The following is a 22,359-nucleotide window of genomic DNA, read 5'->3' on the forward strand; positions in this document are numbered from 1 at the left end:
TTTCTCACTGTTGAAGAAGAAAATTACAGATATGAAAACAGGTAAGATAGAATTAATCCCCTGGGCCGGGCACAGTGGCTCACACCTGTAATCCCAGTACTTTGGGAGGCCAAGGCAGACAGATCTCTTGAGGTCAGGAGTTTGAAACCAGCCTAGGCAACATGGTAAAACCCTGTCTCTACTAAAAGTACAAAAATTAACTGGGTTTGGTGATGCACACCTGTAGTCCCAGCTACTTGGGAGGCTGAGGCAGGAGAATCGCTTGAACCCAGGAGGCTGAGGCTGCAGTGAGCCAAGATCACACCACTGCACTCCAGCCTGGGCAACAGAGTAAGACTCTGTATCAAAAAAAGAAAAAAAAGGATTACTCCTCTGGTGTAGGGTATGAACTCGAATAGATTTGGAGATATAGAGAAATATATAGAAATAAATATAGATATGTGTGCAACTGCACACACATACATACACACAAAAACACACACACACTTCTGAAGTCTGTCCACTGAGTGGGCCTAGAAGCAATTATACACCAGTAGCCATAAGGACACCAAACATTTAGATCTTGGTTTCTCTTTTTTTGAGACAGGGTCTTGCTCTGTTGCCCAGGCTAGAGTGCAGTTGTGCCATCACAGTTCACTGCAGCCTCAACCTGACCTCCTGGGCTCAAGCTATCCCCCTTCCTCAGCCTCTTGAGTAGCTGGGACTACAGGCACATGCCACCATGCCCAGCAAAATTTTTAATTTTTTATAGAGATGGGGTCTTGCTATGATGGGGTCTTGCTATGTTGCTATCAAATTATTCAGCTATGGGCTGAATAAATTTTTTGCTGTGGGACTACCCTATGAATTGTAGAATGTTTAGTAGTTTTCCTGGTCTCTATCCACTAGATCCAGTACCCCTCCTTCACCCTGCCCCACACCCCAGGTCACAACAACTAAAATGTCTCCAGATATTGCCAAATGTCCCCTGGGAAATAAACTCGAACTCCTGGGCTTAAGTGATCCTCGGCCTCCCAAAGTGCTGGGATTACAGGTATGAGCTACCATGCTGGGCCATGTCATAAAGAACATTACTGAGACAACTGTCAAAATGTGAACAGGTATTTGGATTTGAGAATAGTAATGTACCCTGAATGGTATTGCCTAGGTTTTCTTGTAGGATTTTAATGGTTTTAGGTCTAACATTTAAGTCTTTTTTTTTTTTTTGAGACGGAGTCTTTCTCTGTCCCCCAGGCTGGAGTGCAGTGGCGCGATCTCGGCTCACCGCAACCTCCACCTCCTGGGTTCACGCCATTCTCCTGCCTCAGCCTCCCGAGTAGCTGGGAATACAGGCACCCGCCAACACGCCCGGCTAATTTTTTGTGTTTTTAGTAGAGACGGGGTTTCACCGTGTTAGCCAGGATGGTCTCGATCTCCTGACCTCGTGATCCGCCCGCCTCAGCCTCCCAAAGTGCTGGGATTACAGGCTTGAGCCACCGCGCCCGGCTCAACATTTAAGTCTTTAATCCATCTTGAATTAATTTTTGTATAAGGTGTAAGGAAGGGATCCAGTTTCAGCTTTCTACATATGGCTAGCCAGTTTTCCCAGCACCATTTATTAAATAGGGAATCCTTTCCCCATTTCTTGTTTTTGTCAGGTTTGTCAAAGATCAGATAGTTGTAGCTATGCGGCATCATTTCTGAGGGCTCTGTTCTGTTCCATTGATCTATGTCTCTGTTGTGGTACCAGTACCATGCTGTTTTGGTTACTGTAGCCTTGTAGTATAGTTTGAAGTCAGGTAGCGTGATGCCTCCAGCTTTGTTCTTTTGGCTTAGGATTGACTTGGCGATGCGGGCTCTTTAATGTACCCATGTTAATTTCTTGATTTTGAGAATTGTGTGGTGGTTACATAAGATAAATAAGAAATGTATACTGAGGTATTTAAGCATAAAGGCTATCATGTCTGCAACTGGTTCTTTGTTTTGTTTTCTTTTGTTTCGAGACAGGGTCTGCTCTGTTGGCCAGGCTGGAGCGCAGTGTCACAATGTCTACTCACTGCAGGCTCTACCTCATGGGCTCAAGCGATTCTCACACCTCAGCCTCAAGAATGGCTCAGACTACAGGCATGCACCACTGTGCCTGGCTAAGATTTTCAGTTTTTTGGTAGAGACAGGGTCTCACTATGTTGCCCACTGTATGGTCTTGAACTCCATACAGTGTTTGATCATAGAAGTGGAGATACTGACCAAAAATCTTCACAAATTAAGCTTAATAAACACAGACATAAAAATCTGACTATATTCAAACAAATCGAATAGTGTGCAGATCCTCTTTCTAGAAAGCCAAGTGCCATTTTTTAAAAAATCAAAGACTTAATTAGCAATTCTTTTTGTGCAAAGGTTGATCAAGGGCTCACTGTATTTTATACGGTTGTGTGGGAAAATGCATTACTAGTTTATTGTGGCTTGGGTCCATTCTCATGGTGCCTCATTTTTGTCCTAGAAATGGAGTTTCTATATCAATCTGCTTCATAACCTTGGGGAATCTTGTGATGAGTACTGGTGGAAAAGCGTTTAGATGAAGATAAATGAAAGCCTTACTAAGCCAAATTCATTTTATTTAGACATGCAAGTCACATGGAAATAAATGTTATTTAGGAGTAATGTAAGTTGTAAAGATTAACAGAATCTGTTTTTTCCTTAACATGAATTGTATATCTTTAGAACTGCCTGGTGTATAGTCTGGGCCAATAGTTTTTCTCAGACTAAGGCTAAATCCTGTAAATTCACACTATTAATGAACTGACAAAATACTTACCTACATAATATCCTGAATTAAATTTGGCATCACCAAATATCTTCAAAAGAGTGACTGGAGATTCAACTTAAACTCTGACCTTTGCTCAACTAAACTCTGACGCACTGATCCACTTGGTAAAGGGCCAAATCAAAGATTTTTTTCCCAAGTTCTATTTTGCATGTGCATGCTTGTGGAAAGCTGATCTAGCCATAATATATGGCATGTCATCAACTGATAGAAGTGATCTGGCAAGTGGATATGTCCTCTTTCCACTGCCGTCACTCTTCCCTCTAGAATGTCTAGTCATTGTAGGCTTGGTTGATGAGAATAACCTTCACAATGCAGGAAGATCATCTTTCCATTGTGGATACGTGTGGCCATGTCAAATAGCCTAAGGTAGCAGCCTCTTATTGTCAATTCTTACCCCTTTGCCACTCTTTCTGAACTGCCAGGTTCCTTCTCAACAGCTGGATCTTTTTGGCTCTTTTACTTTCACCACTGTTCTTTTCTTTCACTAGAAATTCCCTCTGCTACCACTGTTCACCCCAGTGCAGAGAATTTCCAAACCTGGTTCCTATCTTCTGTCTATAGCCTCCTTGTGTATCTTATCTCTGTATCTCTCAGGTCAATAAAACATCTGAGAAATAAATGAAAATGACTTGTTGGTTCTAGTTTCTGTTCTGCACATCTAGCTGCATCTCCAGTTCCTAGGGTGACCGTATAAAATTGGGGCAGCTTTGAATATGAAAGAGAGCACTTTTGATGATAATTATGCTGGGACGATAAGCATAAATGGTTCCAGGCAAGCCCATGGTCACTCTTCCTGTTTAGCATGTGCCAAATTAAAACCATCACAGCTACCACCAGGACACGTTTTCTTCCAGAAATAAATATTTCTAAATTTTCAGTCACTCAGGGCCAAATGCTGGAGTTATAGCTGACTTCCATCTCTCTCCCATATTCAGTGTCTCAGGCCAATGGATTCTAGATAAGATTACCAAGGGAGAGATAAAAGATAAGAATAACAGGGCCCCAAGTGGGTTTTGTTATCTGAAATTTCCATAGTAATTACCCTAGTTCAGACTCTCAAGTGATTAAGCCTCTTGACTGCCTTACCTGTAGCCTCTATCTACTCCAGTTCGTTCAATAAACCTCCCCAAAATACAGATCTGATCATATCATTGCTGTGCTCAGAAGCCACTGAATTGTTATAATGATCGCTCTATCTTACAAAACACTCAAAGGATTATGTGAACAAACTTTAATTATACTTATCAATCCTCAAACCAAACCCATATGATCTAGCTTGTGATTTTTAATATTTCCTTTTTCTAAGACGGTATTTTTATCTACTCTTCTTGTAATCCTACCCATTTAAAAATATTTTATAGATGTAAATATAAAAAAATCTATAAAATGTTTAAGAACAAGACTAAAAAGTAATAGTATCTATAATACTATGATCACACTGGAAAAAAATGAGCAATTTCTTAATTGTTTGATATTCAGTCAGTATTAAATTTTCCATTGTCCCAAATTTATTTCACAGTTGAATTGTTTGAAGATTCATACAAGGTTCATATATTGTATTTAGTTGACATCTCTCTTTTTTTTTTTTTTTGAGATGGAGTCTCACTGTGTCACCCAGGCTGGAGTGTGGTGGCATGATCTTGGGTCACTGCAACCTCTGCCTCCCGGGTTCAAGCGATTTTCCTGCCTCAGCCTCCCAAGTAGCTGGGATTACAGGTGTGCACCACCATGCCCAGCTAATTTTTTCTATTTTTTGTAGAGACAGGGTTTCACCATGATGGCCAAGCTAGTTTCGAACTCCTGACCTCAAGTGATCTGTCCACCTTGGCCTCCCGAAATGCTAGCATTGCAGGTGTGAGCCACCACGCCCGGCAGACATAACTCTTAAATCTCTTTTAATTTATAGGATTTCCCTCATCCCCTTTCCTTTTTTTCCCCTTCCAATTTAATTGCTAAAGAAACTGGGTTGTGTGTCCTGTAGAATCTTCCACATTCTGGATTTTGCTGGTTGTATCCCCATCACATCATTTAGAATAAGTCCCTAGTTCTTTGTATGTCCTGCAAATTGGCAGTTGAAGCTAGAGTCTTGATCAGATTTAGGTTTAGTTTCTCTTAATCACTGAATATATCACATATGGTAAGACACACTATTTATAGAGTCATCTCAAATGACTCTTGTCCCATGAAACTCAAAATCCCTTTCTTCCCTATCCTCCGAAACAAACAAACACACAAAAAAAACCCTGGGCATTCTCTCTGACTCCTGATGGCAACAACCACCAATAATCAGCTTATCATCTATACCTCTCTGTGTGGTAAATGGAGGAGGGAGTAAGTTTCCCTGTGGGGTCCTCAAGGATCACTCCAACATAGCTGTGGGAATTATACTTGAAGAGGCAAATGAAATTAAAGTATTTATTATACTCAAAGGTCCTAGAGAGGGAGGCAATGTACACCATGCAGTGTACATCCTCCTCTTTGGGAGGAGCCCAAAGAATGGGTTCAGCCAAATAGGTATAACTGATAGAGTGAGGACCTGTAGGCAAATGCTTGTATTGGGGGTCAGGATACTCAAACAAAAGGCATGAGGTGATTTCGTTAAATTTCACTAGGCCACTGTCAGGGAAGGATATGAAGAGGAACTTGTGGCAGGGACCAGCCTTATCATACTGGTGCATCTGGTTGCCAGGGCAGAGTGTTCACGGCCTGTTTGTGGGGATGTTGAGGCATAAGGAAAATACAAAGTTTTAAAAAATGTACGATCACTAATTTGCCTTGAAATTCCTTAAATCCCGAGGATAGATTTTTGCTTTTGTTTCTGAGACAGAGTCTTGCTCTGTCACCGAGGCTAGAGTGTAGTGGCACGATCTGGGCTGACTGCAACCTCTGCCTTCTGGGCTCAAGTGATCCTCCAACCTCAGCCTTTTGAGTGGCTGAGACTAAAGGCATGCACCACCATGCCTGGCTAATTTTTGTAGAGATGGGATTTTGCCATGTTGCCCAGGCTGGTCTCAAACTCCTGGGCTCAAGTGATCAGGCCGCCTCAGCCTCCCAAAGTGTTGGGAATACAGGCATGAGCCACTACGTCCGGCCCGACAGTCTTACTAGACTTTAAAACCACTGCAGTCCCTGGCAAGGTTCCCCAAATAGAGCAAATTTGCAACAGACATGATTTGAAGTGAATTCCAATTTTTAAAAAATGTTTTATCGGAGATGGTTTCAAGCATACAGAAAACATGGTTTGATCAACTTATTTCTCATTTAAAAGTAACTAAATAGATAGAAATGATTACTATATCAGGGAAAAGGTACTACTGCTATCATCATTTTGTCTCATAATGAATGTTTATTATTATTTTCCTTTTCCTAGCTGACTAATGTGACAAGTCGTACACAATAAATCTAAATAAACAGACTGGCTATTTTTTAAAAAGGGGGAAAAAAACTTGAAAATAATGGTTCAGGAAGTCAGGCACAGAGTTTGAATGAGGAAAATAAAGAGGCTACTTATATGTAGCTTCTTTATATAGCTCTAAAGGTCAACACTGTGGTTTAGTAATTTATACTTTTAAGAGAAAATGATGTCAGTCTATTGAACCTAATCATACAGATACAAACCATAACCACACATAATCAAGCATAACATAAATGTTTCTAAAAAGTACCAGTAATACATCATTTTTAAGAATTTGTAAAACTCTTACAAGAGAAACTTTACAAAAGAAAAACAATAATGACCGTAAAGGGCTACGATAATTATCTCTTGGAGACTCTTCTAAAATATGCCTCCTTCTACCTAGGTGATTTTTCTTTACATCCAATCACTGACTGACTTAACAGTCTGTTCTTAAAATCAAGCTGCAAAAAAGAGAGACAGACAGAGAGAGAAAGAGAAACAAAGTGAAAGAGTAAACAAGTCGGGTAGGGTGGTGCATGCCTGTAGTCCCAGCTACTTGGGAGGCTGAGGTAGGAGACTGAGGTGAGAGGAACGCTTGAACTCAGAAGTTCAAGACCAACCTGACCAACTTAGCAGACCCCTGTCTCTAAAAACAAAACAAAACGAGTAAAAAAATTCATAAAAATAAAATCAAGCCAAAATAAAATCAAGCCACAAAATCTTTCAGCAGATATTTATAAAGATATTACTTCATTAACCAAAAAGTTGGCAATCATACAGAAATGTAAAGAAACGTTTTAGAAGTTCTTTCACCTTAACGTAAAGCAAGGTTAGGGAAACTCTGACCCATCTTCATCAATGGCACCTGAAGCAATTACTAATAGCATCTGCACACAGGCCCCCCTCCCCCGCTCCACATGCATCTTGTATTTTCCAATCTTTTTCCTACATCTTCCCCTTTCATTTCCTGTTCCGTAAGTCTGACTTCCCAGGCTATATTGTGAGTACTTTTATAGATACTGTTTGGTGGTACTCACGGATTAAAAATATTTTTTCCTGATTATCTGGCAAGTAACAAACAAATAAATGCATTACTAATTAGAAAAAATCCATCACAGACAAATCCTTGTTCCTAAATACTGTAGGAAACAATTTTAAAACTCCACAATCTTATTCAATTCATATGGAGTTACTCAGAGTCCTTCAACAGATAGGTCTGCTTTTATCAATCACCATCATCATCATGATCAGTGTCTTCATTATGGTGGTTAACATTTTATGTTTCCAACACCATGGTAAGTGGTCCATGCACACTCTTTCATTCGGTCTTCACAATAATCCTATAAAGTTGGTTTTTGCCAGTCTAATACATGAAAAAAGCCTGAATCACAGAGGGGTTAAGCAATTTGCCAAGGACATATTACAAATAAATGGCAAACCTATGACTGAACCCAGAGTTCTTTGGCTCTTAGCTTTGTGGCTAGTGTTACTTTCCTAATGCTCTTGTGGCTTTATAATTTTAATGTAAGAAGTCCATTATCAATTAATTCATCAAATATCTGAGTTTTACTGAATACCTGCATTGTGGTAGGCAATGGGATAAAAATCAAATCTAAAACAGACTGACAAAAATCACAAAAGCACTAATAATAGTTGAATACAATTAATGCAATCATAAACACTATAATCAATCTTAAGTTGGCTATTGAAAAGATTTCTGGAACACTGAATGCCTGTACCAAAACATCTCATGTACCCCATAAATATATACACCTACTATGTACCTACAAAAAGAAAAAAAAAAAGAAAAAAGATTTCTGGGAGAGTTCTGTAGTGCAAAAGACCATAAAAAGGGCTACTTTTGTATGGGTGTGTTCATTACTCATTTACCTCCCTTCTTTTTTCTCCATGTTCCCATAAAGGCCCATAGGGTCTGGCATTCTTTCAGTATCAGTAACTACATTTTACACAATAATGGTATTGCATTTCTGAAATGAGAGTTCTGGATCACACCAACATTAACTTATATCTATTATTATGACATTAGAAAAAAAGCATGTCTTATCAACAACAAAGATCACGTAAGAAGAGTACAAATCAGTAAGAGTGCTTCTTCCTTATATAATCCCAAAGCTCGGGGTCTGGACAAGGAGATTCCCTATTAGTCCAGCCAGAAAAATAGGCACTTCCACAAAGAGAAATTTCCACAGGCTGCTACTGTCACTGTGATCCCAGAGAGCTGCCTGGTGTTAGTACACCACTACCAACATTTTTAATTAACCCACTGGGCTGAACTTACAACATATGTCAATTTTTCTTGTGTACAATAAGGCAACATAAAAGAGACTGAATGTTGACAATTTTCCAGTAAACCATCCCCAAGGAACTTTATTTTAAAAACATTTTTATAAATGCTGATTTATTTTCTACCCACTTTATTTTAAACAAGTAAATATCAAGAAATAAATGTACTTCCTATTTAGAGGTGAGACAAAGAGTTAATTACATGCATTACTTATCTTATCAACATCTAAAATTTCTTTCTTTCTTTTTTTTTTTTGAGACGGAGTTTTGCTCTTATTGCCCAGGCTGGAGTGCAATGGCATGACCTCTTATCACAACCTCTGCCTCCTGCATTCAAGCAATTCTCCTGCCTCAGCCGAGTAGCTGGGATTACAGGCATGCACCACCACACCCGGCTAATCTTGTATTTTTAGTAGAGACAGGGTTTCTCCATGTTGGTCAGGCTGGTCTCGAACTCCTGACCTCAGGTGATCCGCCTGCCTCGGCCTCCCAAAGTGCTGGGATTACAGGCGTGAGCCACTACACCTGGCCATCCATCTAAAATTTATTAGCCCCAAATTTCTAGAAGAGTGTCATAAGAACCTGGGGATATTTACTAGAAGATGAAGAAGACCAGAAAATAAGGAAGTTTACAACTGTTACCATATGATAACAGAGCAAACCGGTGAGTCTTTCAAGAAAGTTAAGATTTTCACGTTATTCTAATTATGTTAAAAGTGCTAATAAATTCCTATTAGAGACACAAGGGTAAACAAAAAGCACAGCTGCATTTCATATTCTACCACTTAACACTTTGTCCCTCATAATCTTGACTGATCCAAATTATTCAACAATTGTTTGAAATATTGGGTATAAACACCAAAACTTTAAATTTTTAGTTCCTGCTACTTTACAGAACCTATCTTAATCTCTTAACTAAAAATTAAAACTTCACATAATATCTAGAACAGATTTTATGGCAAAGGGTGATTTGATACCCTGGTTTACGATGTCATAAAAACATGTTAAAGTACCTTTTAAAAGGGACACTTTGGCAAGAGGCTCATTTAGGTCTTGCTCATCCATTTGGGCATCTACAGAGAGGAAAAAAATACGTATATAATTACAGACAGTATTCAGATCTATCAGCAAGCTATTGTTATCAAAATAAACAACTGGAATTGATACAGCTATTATATTTGGGTAGTTGAAAGTAGTTTTAACAAAATATCCAACATTCAAAGGGGATGACTTGATAAATGGAAGCATTTTTTTCCCCCAAACATATACTTTGAAATCTCCACCCACATTAACCTATATAACTAAACTGCCATTAACAGCTGCAGGTCTGTAAACATTAGGTTAAAACTCACCTGTAGTGTCGTCACTGCTTTTTTCCTTGCTTGGACTCAGAGTATCTGAAAAATCAGATTCTTTTGCTCTTGTCTGATTTTCTACCAAGAAAAAAATAAAAGTAAAATCTTATTACAGTTAAATATCTTATATCAATAAAACTGCTTCAGGCTATGAATGCTCAAAATCTACAGGTACGCAAAGTACTTTTAAAATAGGTCAGGTCACCGAATCTCTTACTTCTTCACCACCCTTGTCCAAAATGGAATGCTGGTTATTACACGTAGCTCATATTAAATTATAATGTGGATCATGTCTGCTTTGCTGAGGGCTGGGGCTTTTGTTCAAGGCTGTCCACTTGCCAACTGGAAACAAAAACGAAGCAAGCTTTGCTAAAGTATTCAAAGAACTGCAACAAATATAGTACAATTCCCAGGACAATGTGGACACTGTATAAAGATGATTAAAGGAAAAGGCTCTGTTACATAAAAACACTAGTAAGAAGGCTGCTTTAGTAAGATTTGTACTCAAATAATAAAACTCTTAAAAAAACCACGATCAGTTCTTATAAAAAAGTGCCACTTAAAATAAGAAAATTAACAGCCTTTTATTTCTAAAGATAACTGCCCCTGAATCACAGTAAGAAAAAACTTTTTTTTTTTTTTGAGACAGGGTCTTGCTCTGTTGTCCAGGCTGGAGTGCAGTGGGACAAACACAGCTCACTACAACCTTGACCTCCTGGGCTCAAGATATCCTCCTGCCTCAGCCCCCCGAGTAGCTGGGACTTCAGGACCATGCCACTATACCCAGATATCTTTTTAAAATTTTTAGTAGAGATGAGGTCTTGCTATGTTGCCTAGGCTGGTCTCAAACTCCTGGGCTAAACTGATCCTCCCATCTCAGCCTCCCAAAGCACTAGAATTACAGGCATGAGCCATTGCACCTGGCCAAGAAAAAAACTTTTTAAAAAGTTTAGGGCCAGGCGCAGTGGCTCACGCCTGTAATCCCAGCACTTTCGGAGGCCGAAGTGGATGGATCACGAGGTCAGGAGTTCAAGACCAGCATGGCCAAGATGGTGAAACCCCATCTCTACTAAAAATACAAAAAATTAGCTGGGCATGGTGCTGGGCACCTGTAATCCCAGCTACTCAGGAGGCTGAGGCAGAGAATTGCTTGAACCCGGGAGGTGGAGGTTGCAGTGAGCCGAGATTGTGCCACTGCACTCCAGCCTGGGTGACAGAGCAAGACTCTGTCTCGAAAGAAAGAAAAGAAAAGAAAAGAAAAGAAAAGGAAAGAAAGAAAGAAAGAAAGAGTTTTGAAATTATTTACAAGAGGTCAGAAAGAAAGAGTTTTGAAATTATTTACAAGAGGTCTTCTGCCTGGTCCAATGAAGACATTTTAGGCCTAATTTTCAAAGAATTGTCCTCAGAAATCCTAACTATAGGCCCAACGTTTATTAAAGATGACTGGCAATTAATTAGGCCCCAGATCCTCATCTGTAATGGCACATCTGTATATACTATGGAATTCCTTTCTTTTTTTTTTTTTTTTAGAGGGGGTGTCACTACATTGCCCAGGCTAGTCTTGAACTCCTGGGCTCATGTAATCCTCCCACCTCAGCCTCCCAAGTGCTAGAATTACAGGTGTGAGCCACCACATCTGGCCTATGGCATTCTTTAGGGTAGAGCATTTGCAGAAAATGTCATTTCTCTGAATGAAATCCTATATGGGAATCCTATCTCCCCATTCTCCATAAGGCCTCAGTCAAGCTTTACATAGCAGAATTTAGCCGTAATCTGGTCCCTACCTTATTTCCCACAGGAGCTCTGCTCTGGTCATGCTAGCTTCTTTATAGGGCTGGTACATGCCTGCATTGTGTCCTGCAATTATTTGCTTGACTTAATATTTCCCTAACCTCAAAACAGCCATTTTCTCTATTTGGCCTATTCATTCTGTAATATACAGTTTAAGTCCCATCAACTCTAAGGAAGTCTTCATTTCTCCACCATGGTGCTCCTTTTAATTGTATCTTCTCTGTGTCTTTTGTTTCCTCAATTAATCATACTCTATTTTGTATTATTTCTGTGTATGTGTATATATCTTCTTCCCTTAGTGAGATTATACATTTATAAAGCATATATTTTTATAATGTTACAGACCTGATTTCACTGTTTGTACGTGCATGCCCACTTCTAGTACTTTTCCTAAAGGAAATAACACCGCACATATGGGATACATAATGCTCACTGAAGTATTGTTCATTATGGGAAAATGAAATACATGTATTATGGAATGACAACTATTCAAGATATATTTACTACTAAGTAAAAAGCCTAATAAAGAGCAGTATGTATAATATGACCCCAGTAGATTAAAAATAGTTATACATTTATCTATGAATTTTTAATTGCATATATTTATTCAAGGTCTGGAAGGATCTACAACAGAGACATCATTAGTTATTTCTGGAGATAGGGACATGGTGGACATTTACTTTTTAACTTCACAGTCATACACTGAAAAATTTGTAGATATATATATTGTTTTATAATCAAGGAAATTAAAATATATTTTCTATTTTGAAAGAAATTAGAAACACATCTAAAACCATTACTGTCAAAATATTTAATACAACATTAAAATATAACTTGTTATGGCTATTCCATATAAGAATATCCCTAGAATTTGTGGCTTAACTTGTGAAATGGGTGATGAATTTCAAGAAGTCTTTGCTTCTTTTCTCACTGCCATTGTAGTCAAAGGTCAACTGCTTAGCGACGGGGGAACTTAGATTAGAAGTGAAGTCACTGGTCATGGAGGCCCATGGGAATCTAATCTGTGACCGCTGCTGCATTCATAGTATGCTAAAATCAGACATTTCTGAATGTTCTAGTTTTGATCACAAAATTACATTCTCAAATAAAAGAGGCTAATACATCTAATCTCCATATATGGTTACAACAGGAACCACTCTGGAAGAACAAAAAGGAAAACAGGAAAACAGCTCTCCCTGATTTTAATATTTTTGGCAATTTTAGGATTAAAATATTAGGTAAATAGGAAGTATATTTGCAAAAGTATTCTTCTAGCCTAGAAGGAACTCTTACTCTATATTTAGAGTATTAGCTGGGAAGGTAAAGTTGCCTTAAAGGTAAGGCCAAATTTTCCATCAAGATCTCATTGGAATGTAATTCCCTGATGGCGGAGATTGACTGTTTTTTTTTTTTTTTTTTTTTTTCTTTTCTTTCTTTTTTATTTTTCAGACAGGGTCTTGCTCTGTTGCCCAGGCTGGAGTGCAGTGGCACAACTGCAGCTCACTGCAGCCTTCGCTTCCTGGGTTCAAGCCATCCTCCCACCTGAGCCTGCTGAGTAGCTGGGACCACAGATGTGCACCACCATATCTGGCTAATTTTTTATTTTATTTTTTTGAAGAGATAGGGTCTCCCTATGTTGCCCAGGCTGGAATGTCTGTTTCAGTAACTGCTATATTCCCAGTGCACAGAACAGTGCCTAGTACATAGTAGGTATTTTTTTTTTTTTAAAGGATGATTGAAAGCATATATCTACTCTGAATAAGAAAGCAAGTTTGGTAATCCCAGCACTTTGGGAGGCCGAGGCAGGCGGATCAAGAGGTCGGAGATCGAGACCATCCTGGGTAACACAGTGAAACCCCATCTCTACTAAAACTACAAAAAATTAGCCGGGCGTGGTGGTGGGTACCTGTAGTCCCAGCTACTCGGGAGGCTGAGGCAGGAGAATGGCGTGAACCCCAGAGGCAGAGCTTGCAATGAGCCGAGATCGCGCCACTGCACTCCAGCCTGGGCGACAGAGCGAGACGCCATCTCCAAAAAAAAAAAAAAAAAAAAGAAAGCAAGTTTGTGTGTGTGCGCGTGTGTGTGTTTTAAGAGACAGTGTCTTGCTATGTTGCCCAAGCTGGTCTTGAACTCCTGAGCCGAAATTGCGCCACTGCTCTCCAGCCTGGGCGACAGAGTGAGACTCCATCTCCAAAAAAAAAAAAAAAAAAGAAAGCAAGTTTGTGTGTGTGTGTGTGTACTTGTGTGTATGTGTGTGCATTTTAAGAGACAATGTCTTGCTATGTTGCCCAGGCTGGTCTCGAACTCCTGGGCTCAAGAGATCCTCTTATCTTGGCCTCCCAAAGTACTGGGATTACAGGTGTGAGTCACCCACGTGGGCCAGAAAGCAAGTTTTTCGCAAGTCAAGTCATGGATCCTCAATGTTGTGTCCTGATACTATAGTTATATAGAGGCAAATCAAATCTATTCAAGAATGAAACACAATACCATGAGTGGTGGCTCACATTTTGTCAATCTCACTTTACAAGTGAGGGAACTGAGGTTTAAAGAACTGAAGTTGCCTGAGGGGGTACAGCTAGTTAGTGGTAGAATTATCTACATATATTCTTTCTACTTCTACCTCCAAAGCTATATATAGACATGTAATGACTGCAAGTTGAGTTAGAGATTAAACAGAAAGCACATTTTGCATTAGGTGATACATCTTCTAGAGGTAAGAGAAGAGGTAAGACTGGTAACAGTTGGTAATTGTTCATTTATGGCAATTGATATTTTCAATCCAAACAAGAAAATTCCACCAAAAACATCCCCAATTAAAGACAATTTAGCCAAATCCAAAAGAAAACACTTTATAGCTCGATTTAAAACGTAACTTATTTCAGCCATCTAGTTTGTTACAAGGATTAGCATATCTTTGCATATTAACTGTGAAAGGTGCTAGTAAAATGTTCACTACTGATAGAAAAATCCCTGAGTATTTAAAACTTATATTTGTATTATTCTTAAAGAATATATTCTATTCATTTACGTGGACTTATTTGCCATAATTTATTTAATAAATACCCTTATTAATGGACCCTAATGCTTTCCTCTTGTTGCTTTTAAACAACACTGAAACAAATATTCTTGCTCATTAGTCCAATTTGTTCTTTAAGATTAAAAACCCAGGCCAGACATGGTGGCTCATGCCTGTAATCCCAGCACTTTGGGAGGCCAAGGCAGGTGGATCACCTGAGGTCAGGAGTTTGAGACAAGCCTGGTCAACATGGTGAAACCTCATTCTCTACTAAAAATACAAAATTAGCCGGGCATGGTGGCATGCGCCTATAATTCCAGCTACTCAGAAGGCTGAGGCAGGAGAATCACTTGAACCCAGAAGGTGGAGGTTGCAGTGAGCTGAGATTGTGCCACTGCACTCCAGCCTGGGCAACAAGAGCGAAACTCCATCACAAGAAAAAAAAAAAAAGAAAAAAAAAGAGTTAAAAACCCAAAAGTGGAATTGCTGGATCAAAAGGCATCCTCTTTAAAACTTCCAATAAACAGTTTATAGCCAGGTTTAAAAGGAAATCATACAAAGATAAATATTTAAAGTGATGATATTCTAATTACCCTGATTTGATCTTTATACATTAAATGAATGTATCAAACTATAAAACATATCCTGAAAATATACACATTATGTATCAATAAGATAAAAACAATAAATTAAAAGGGGAAATCAGGAATGCACAAAACTTTTCCAATAATGACACAACATAATTTCAAGAAAATATTTTCTAATTTAGAATGCATTAAATATAAGTGCTAAGATAGCAAGATATTTTAATTAAAGAAGCATTGGGTTTTTTTTTCCTAAGGCTCTACTTCAAAGTGCTGGCTATTCAACCAACTAATCTGAATAGGTATTTGGATGGTGAGGTAAAAGCTATTTTAAGGTCTGTTCTCATCTCACTTTAATAAGGTGAAAAAAATTGCCATATGTACTAAAAATAGTTCACTGTTCTGAAACTCAATGCCTGTTTGCCAGAACAATATTAATGATGCATATTCTATGCATTTTTTCCCCAAATATGGCATCTGTGGTGCACAAAATTCAGAATGGAAACCACGAGATATTTGAAATAACACCATCCTCTTAAATGGTTAAAAAGCCAAATGAATCCAGTTACTTTAATAAAATAGAATGTACTAAAATTAAGTATCTCAAACTTTTGTAACTCAATGTTTTAACTGGCCAAAAGGACTGTGAATCTAGTTTTAAATTTTATACTGGTATAGTCTAATGAAAGTTCTACTATGATAAAACACGCCACCAAATTTATTTGCCTTATTTCCCTATGTATAAAAGTGACTTAACAATATGGTGCTTTAAAACTCACTTTTCTTCTCTGACAATTGTAACAGAATTAACACAATAAACTACTTTGGGCAATTACTGGACTACTCATAAAATACAAGAAGATTCTACATTCACAAAAGTCATTAATTTTGTTTAAATCAAACTGAGATGCCAAAAATTAAGGAAATATTAAACATCATAAGATATTTTAAAGGTACAGTAACCCCCAAAATAGAACCGCAAGCATGTTTCACTTAAGTTGTATCACAAACGATTTACATTGTGTTTGATTAAAATTTGAGATCAAAGCTGAAATTAATGCTGGAAGTGAGAGAGATTGCAACAAATCTTTAATACCTAAAGAAACCTATATCAAGTACTAACATTCAAAAAACCATAAATATACATCCACTTAAAAAGACACATTCCAGTTATGATACCTTTCTTAAAACAGAAGTCTAATTATTTTATATATTATCTGATACTGTTACTGGCTTGCTATTTTGTGAGCTATAAGAAGTAAACTGATGGTTAAAATACTATAACCTTGAAAATATACACTAACCTTCATTATCCAAAAGAACTGTCAAAAAACATAGAAAAAACAGAAAACAAACCTTTTGAAAGCTTTGTTTCTTCTACTGCTTTGGTTAGATGCCCTTCAACGATCAGCTTCTCTGCCAAGGAAAATAAACGTTACCATCCAAGCCCAAACTGAGCAGCATTTCCCTGAGCTGGGCAGTGTAACACATTCCATGACCAAATTTAAAGATGATAACATTACTCCTATGACCAAGCTTGAATAAAAACTTGAATCTGGAAGGAGAACTAAGAGAACTGGAACTATGACGAGCAATCACGTTAATGCAGAAAACTAGGGGCAGGCAGACAATTCGCCTTTTATTTTCACCTTATTTTAAAAGCCTAGATCTTTTTATAAAAAGGGCTCAGAAGAAATAAAGCAATCCTCTTTAGATCAGGCTATTAAGTTAAAATAAAAGATTTATGAAAAGGTATTTATTCAAATGAAGAAGTAATAAAAATTAAGTTATACCGATAGTTTACTGTTCCCTGCTGACATAATTCAGCAGAGATGCCTATATAATGTATTTCAGTAAATGAATCATTTTAGAAAAGCTATTCAAAGAAATAAAAAATTTTTGTTGTGTTTTATGGGGGATTCTCTGTAAATGTATAATGCTACTTTTTTATAATTTAAAGTCATATTTTCATATTCCACATTTCATTGAAGAGGATATATCTATTCTGTGTCCCCTTATTTACTCCTATATGTCAGTTGGTCTCCTTCAATTTATTCATTTGCAATATATGTGAAGAAAATTTTCTATTCTCTTGCTTTACAACCAACTGCAACTTGGTCCACACCCACCACTCAACCATTGAAACTGCTCCAATATCATTATAGCCTCTAGTCTTCCAATGCCCATGGCTCCTTTTCTTAATTTTCATTTCTCATAGGCTCTTTGCAGTATGTGGAACTTTGTCTCTGCCTTTTTAAAATCAGAAACAGGGGCTGCGCATGGTGGCTCATGCCTGTAATCCCAGCACTTTGGGAGGCCGAGGTGGTGGATCAAGAGGTCAGGAGATAGAGACCAGCCTGGCTAACATGATGAAACCCTGTCTCTACTGGAAATACAAAAAATTAGCCGGGCGTGGTGGCAGGTGCCTGTAGTCCCAGCTACTCGGGAGGCTGAGGCAGGAGAATGGTGTGAACCTGGGAGGTGGAGCTTGCAGTGAGCAGAGATGGCGCCACTGTACGACACAGCGAGATTCCATCTCAAAAAAAAAACTGAAAGTAACAGATTCTGATTAAGATGTATAATGTAAGTTGTCCTACCTGTCCTCTGTCCTACTTCACTCCATTCCTAAAATTCACTTCCTACAACTTTTAGCCATTTCTTCTGATATTTACATTTATATTTCTAAATAATACATTGGTTTTTTATTTTTCCATTTTAGATATTTATTGACAATCTATTTTACATGGTTAAGTTTTGCCATTTTCTACTACCATCCTCAAGAGTTGCATTTTGTCAATCTATAATCAGTATTTTTTTTTCTTTGAGACAGAGTCTCACTCTGTCGCCAGGCTGGAGTGCAGTGACACAATCTCAGCTCACTGCAACCTCTGCCTCCCAGGTTCAAATGATTCTCCTGCCTCAGCCTCCCGAGTAGCTGGGACTACGAGTGCGCACCACCACACCCAGCTAATTTTTGTATTTTTAGTAGAGACGGGGTTTCACCATGTTGGCCAGGATGGTCTTGATCTCTTGACCTCCACACGCCTCAGCCTCCCAAAGTGCTGGGATTACAGGCATGAACCACTGCGCCTGGCCTATAATCAGCATTTATATTGAAAAATTATTTTATATGAGTCATATAGTATGCTATAATTATATTTCCTTTCTTGTATGGCCTTCAGTATACTCAGAATTTATAATGCTTCATTTTTTTGTTTTATTAATTTTTATATATCTCAAACATAGCCCAAGTTCTCACAGAACCATACAACTTTCAATACTGTCAAACACACCAAGTAATTTATCACATTATATATCCCCATCTTCCTCTTTCTGTTTTATTCCTTTGTTTTACTATAACATATCCTCTTATAACTTCCTGAAAAGGGGTGGACAGAAGGTAAATACTTTGTGATTTTGCTTCTCTGAAAATGTTAGCATTCTACCTTCACATGTGATTGATGCTTTGACTAGATACACAAATCTACAGGAAATACTTTTGCATCAGAATTTTGAAAGCATTGTTCCATTGTCTTCCAGCTTCCAACCAGAAGGTGAGTCTAATACAGCCTGAATCCTGTTCCTCAGTAAACATAGTACGGATTTCTTACGCTCAGCAATATCTGGTTTGCCCGTTCTGTTTGGGCATCAGGGAGGACTGCACATCCCACTCCCTAGCACTGAGGAAGATTCATAGGACTGATGCTAGCCAGGGCCAAAGCATTTAAGAGAAAGTGTAAGTTTTTTACACCTTATCCCACCACAGGAACTCTAGAAGCTGTGTGTTGAGACAGCAACATCATAAGATAGTAAAGACTCCATCTGTCTAGATCTCTGAGTGACAATATGGAGCAGAGTGGTCTTCCTCACCATGGACATGTAGCGTGAATGAGAAATAAATGTTTGTTTAGTTGAGCCGTTAAGATTTCGTGGCTTGGCTGGGCATGGTGGCTCATGCCTGTAATCCCAGCACTTTGGGAGGCCGAGGTGGGCGGATCACCTGAGGTCGGGAGCTCGAGATCAGCCTGACCAACATGGAGAAACCCCAAAATTAGCTAGATGTGGTGGCGCAGGCCTATAATCCCAGCTACTCAGGAGGCTGAGGCAGGAGAATTGTTTCAACCCAGGAAGCGGAGATTGAGGTGAGCCAAGATGATGCCATTGCACTTCAGCCTGGGCAACAAGAGCGAAACTCAAAAAAAAAAAAAAAAAAAATCTCATGGCTTATTTATTACTATATTATAAATTTAGCTTATTATGACTATATGATATCCTTTGTTTCTCTCTAGAAGGTTTCGGAATCTTCTCTTTATTCCTGATGCTCTTAAATTTCATATTACTCAGTGTGTAGTCTCTTTTTTCTTCTTTTCTTAAATGAGGTGAAATTCACATAACATAAAACAACCATATGAACAATGTATATTCACTATGTTGTGCCTAGTTCCAAAACATTTTCATTACCCAAACAAAAACCCTATACCCATTAAGCATTTACTCCCCACCTCCACCTCACCAGTCCCTGGCAGTCCCACATCTGCTTGCTATCTCTATGGATTTACCTGTTCTAGATATTTCATATAAATAAAACAATATAACACATGACATTCTGTGTCTGGCTTAGTGTGTGGTCATTTAAAATATATTGTGCTAAGTACTCGGTGCATTTTTTTTTCAGTTTATAAGCTCATATCTTTCACTTCTGGGGAATTATCTTGTATTCTAATTAATTGGTAAATTATTCCATTCTCTCTCTCCCCCTTATTCTCCCCCTCTGGAATTCATTATTAAGATATTAGATCTCTAGGATTAAACCTCAAATTTTCTTTAATTCTCCCTCTTGAAAAAAAAAAACTCTTGCCTTTTTCATATATTTTCTGGGACATTTCCTCTACTTTCTCCTCAATCTTCCTACAGTTTTTAAAAATCTGGTATCATATTTTTAGCTTTCAAAAATTCTATTTGCACTTTGCTCCTTTAAAAAATACCATCTTTATCTTGCTTCATCCATAAAACTTCAAAAATTATACTTTTAAACCAGGTGCAGTGGCTCATGCCTGTAATCCCAGCACTTTGGGAGGCCAAGACGGGTAGATAACCTGAGGTCAGGAGTTCGAGACCAGCCTGGCCAACATGGTGAAAACCCGGTTCTATTAAAAATACAAAAATTAGCCAGGTGGCGGGCACCTGTAATCCCAGCTACTCAGGAGGCTGAGGCAGGAGAATCGCTTGAGCCCGGGTGGTGGAGGTTGCAGTGAGCCGAGATCACGCCACTGCACTCCAGCCTGGGCAACTGAGCGAGACTCCATCTCAAAAAAAAAAAAAACAAAAAACTATACCTTTAAAAAAGTTTCTGCTTCTTGGGTGTGGTGGCTCATGCCTGTAATCCCAGCACTTTGGGAGGCCGAGGTGGGCAGATCACGAGGTCAGGAGTTCGAGACCAGCCTGACCGACATGGTGAAACCCCGTCTCTACTAAAAATACAAAAATTAGCTGGGCATGGTGATGCGCGCCTGTAATCCCAGCTACTCACGAGGCTGAGGCAGGAGAATCGCTTGAATCTGGCAGGCAGAGTTTACAGTGAGCCAAGATCGCACCACTGCACTCCAGCCTGGTCGACAGAGCAAGACTCTGTCTCAAAAAAAAAAAAAAAAAAAAAAGAACCAAAAACCAAAAAGCAAAACATCAACAACAACAAAAACAAGCTGGCCGGGCGCAGTGGCTCATGCCTGTAATCCCAGCACTTTGGGAGGCCAAGGCGGGCGGATCACCTGAGGTTGGGAGTTTGAGACCACCCTGACCAACATGGTGAAACCCCATCTCTACTAAAAACACAAATTTAGCCAGGCATGGTGGTGGGTGCCTGTAATCCCAGCTACTCAGGAGGCTGATGCAGGAGAATCACTTGAACCCGGGTGGTGGAGGTTGTGGTGAGCCGAGATCGCACCACTGCACTCCAGCCTGGGCGACAGAGCAAGACTCTCTCTCAAAACAAAACAAAACAAAACAACAACAACAAAACAAAACAACAACAACAAAAAAGCTGGCTGGGCGCAGTGGCTCACGCCTGTAATCTCAGCACTTTGGGAGGCCAAGGCGGGCATCATCTGAGGTCAGGAGTTTGAGACCAGACTGACCAACATGGAGAAAGCTCGTCTCTACTAAAAATACAAATTTAGCCGGGCGTGGTGGTGGGTGCCTGTAATCCCAGCTACTCAGGAGGCTGAGGCAGGAGAATTGCTTGAACCTGGGTGGTGGAGGTTGTGGTGAGCCAAGATTGTGCCATTGCACTCCAGCCTGGGCAACAAGAGCGAAACTCCGTCTCAAAAAAAAAAGTTTCTGCTTCTTACCTTTTTCCTATTTCTTCCTTACTCACATTTTTCTGTGTGTGTGTTTTGTTTTTGTTTTTGTTTTGATCTCTGTCAAGAAAGAATTTCCTCAAAAGTCTGATCCTGGCTTTCTCTTCATATTCAAGGGTGAGGCAATAAGAAGCTGACAAAGTCTTACATGCATGGGCTTATTACACCCACTGGGCCACACAGTGGCAGTTTGTTGGGAGACTTTTATTTTTTTATTTTTTTTTTTGAGACAAGGTCTGGCTCTATCACCCAGGCTGGAGTGCAGTGGCGTGATCTCTGCCCACTGCAATGTCCACCTTCCGGGCTCAAGCCATCCTCCCACCTCAGCCTCCCAAGTAGCTGGAACTACAGGTACACACCACCATGCCCGGCTGATTTTTTGCATTTTTTGTAGAGACGGGGTTTCGCCATGTTGCCCAAGCTGGTCTCGAACTCCTGAGCTCAAGCAATCTGCCCACCTTGGCCTCCCAAAATGCTATTTAAGTTATTTAAGCACTTTGGGACAGTTTAAATATCAGTAACAGTATGTGTTTCTCTTTGTCTGATTGGTTTCTCTGGAGTAGAGCCCTGCAGCTGCCTTTCTGGGGAGTATAAGCCTGTTGACCAGCATTCTCATTCAGTATAGAGACTTTCATTTAACTCTCCCACTTTTCCCCACAGTGAGATGCTCATACCTACCCCCTCAGACATATCTGAAATACCCCGGTCTACAGACTCTCCATTTCAGCCTCCAGAGAGCAAACCTTC

The 22,359-nt window shown here is 39.2% G+C and overlaps 1 protein-coding gene across 32 annotated transcripts in view; it reads right to left on the bottom strand.

Annotated features, from left to right (window-relative positions):
* The window catches only part of SLMAP (sarcolemma associated protein), a 176,633-nt gene that overhangs the window by 25,277 nt on the left and 128,997 nt on the right, over positions 1–22,359 (bottom strand). For all 32 annotated transcript variants that reach the window (XM_032755511.2, XM_032755512.2, XM_032153930.3 and 29 more), the window contains 3 exons: positions 16,613–16,672; positions 9,863–9,943; positions 9,524–9,583 (listed from right to left, as the gene is read on the bottom strand). In XM_032755511.2, the coding sequence (XP_032611402.1) occupies positions 9,524–9,583; positions 9,863–9,943; positions 16,613–16,672 (201 nt within the window). The remainder of the gene's footprint in view (positions 1–9,523; positions 9,584–9,862; positions 9,944–16,612; positions 16,673–22,359) is intronic.

This window comes from Hylobates moloch, unplaced genomic scaffold, assembly GCF_009828535.3.
Source record: "Hylobates moloch isolate HMO894 unplaced genomic scaffold, HMol_V3 SCAFFOLD_5, whole genome shotgun sequence".
NCBI classification, from domain to species: Eukaryota; Metazoa; Chordata; class Mammalia; order Primates; family Hylobatidae; genus Hylobates; species Hylobates moloch.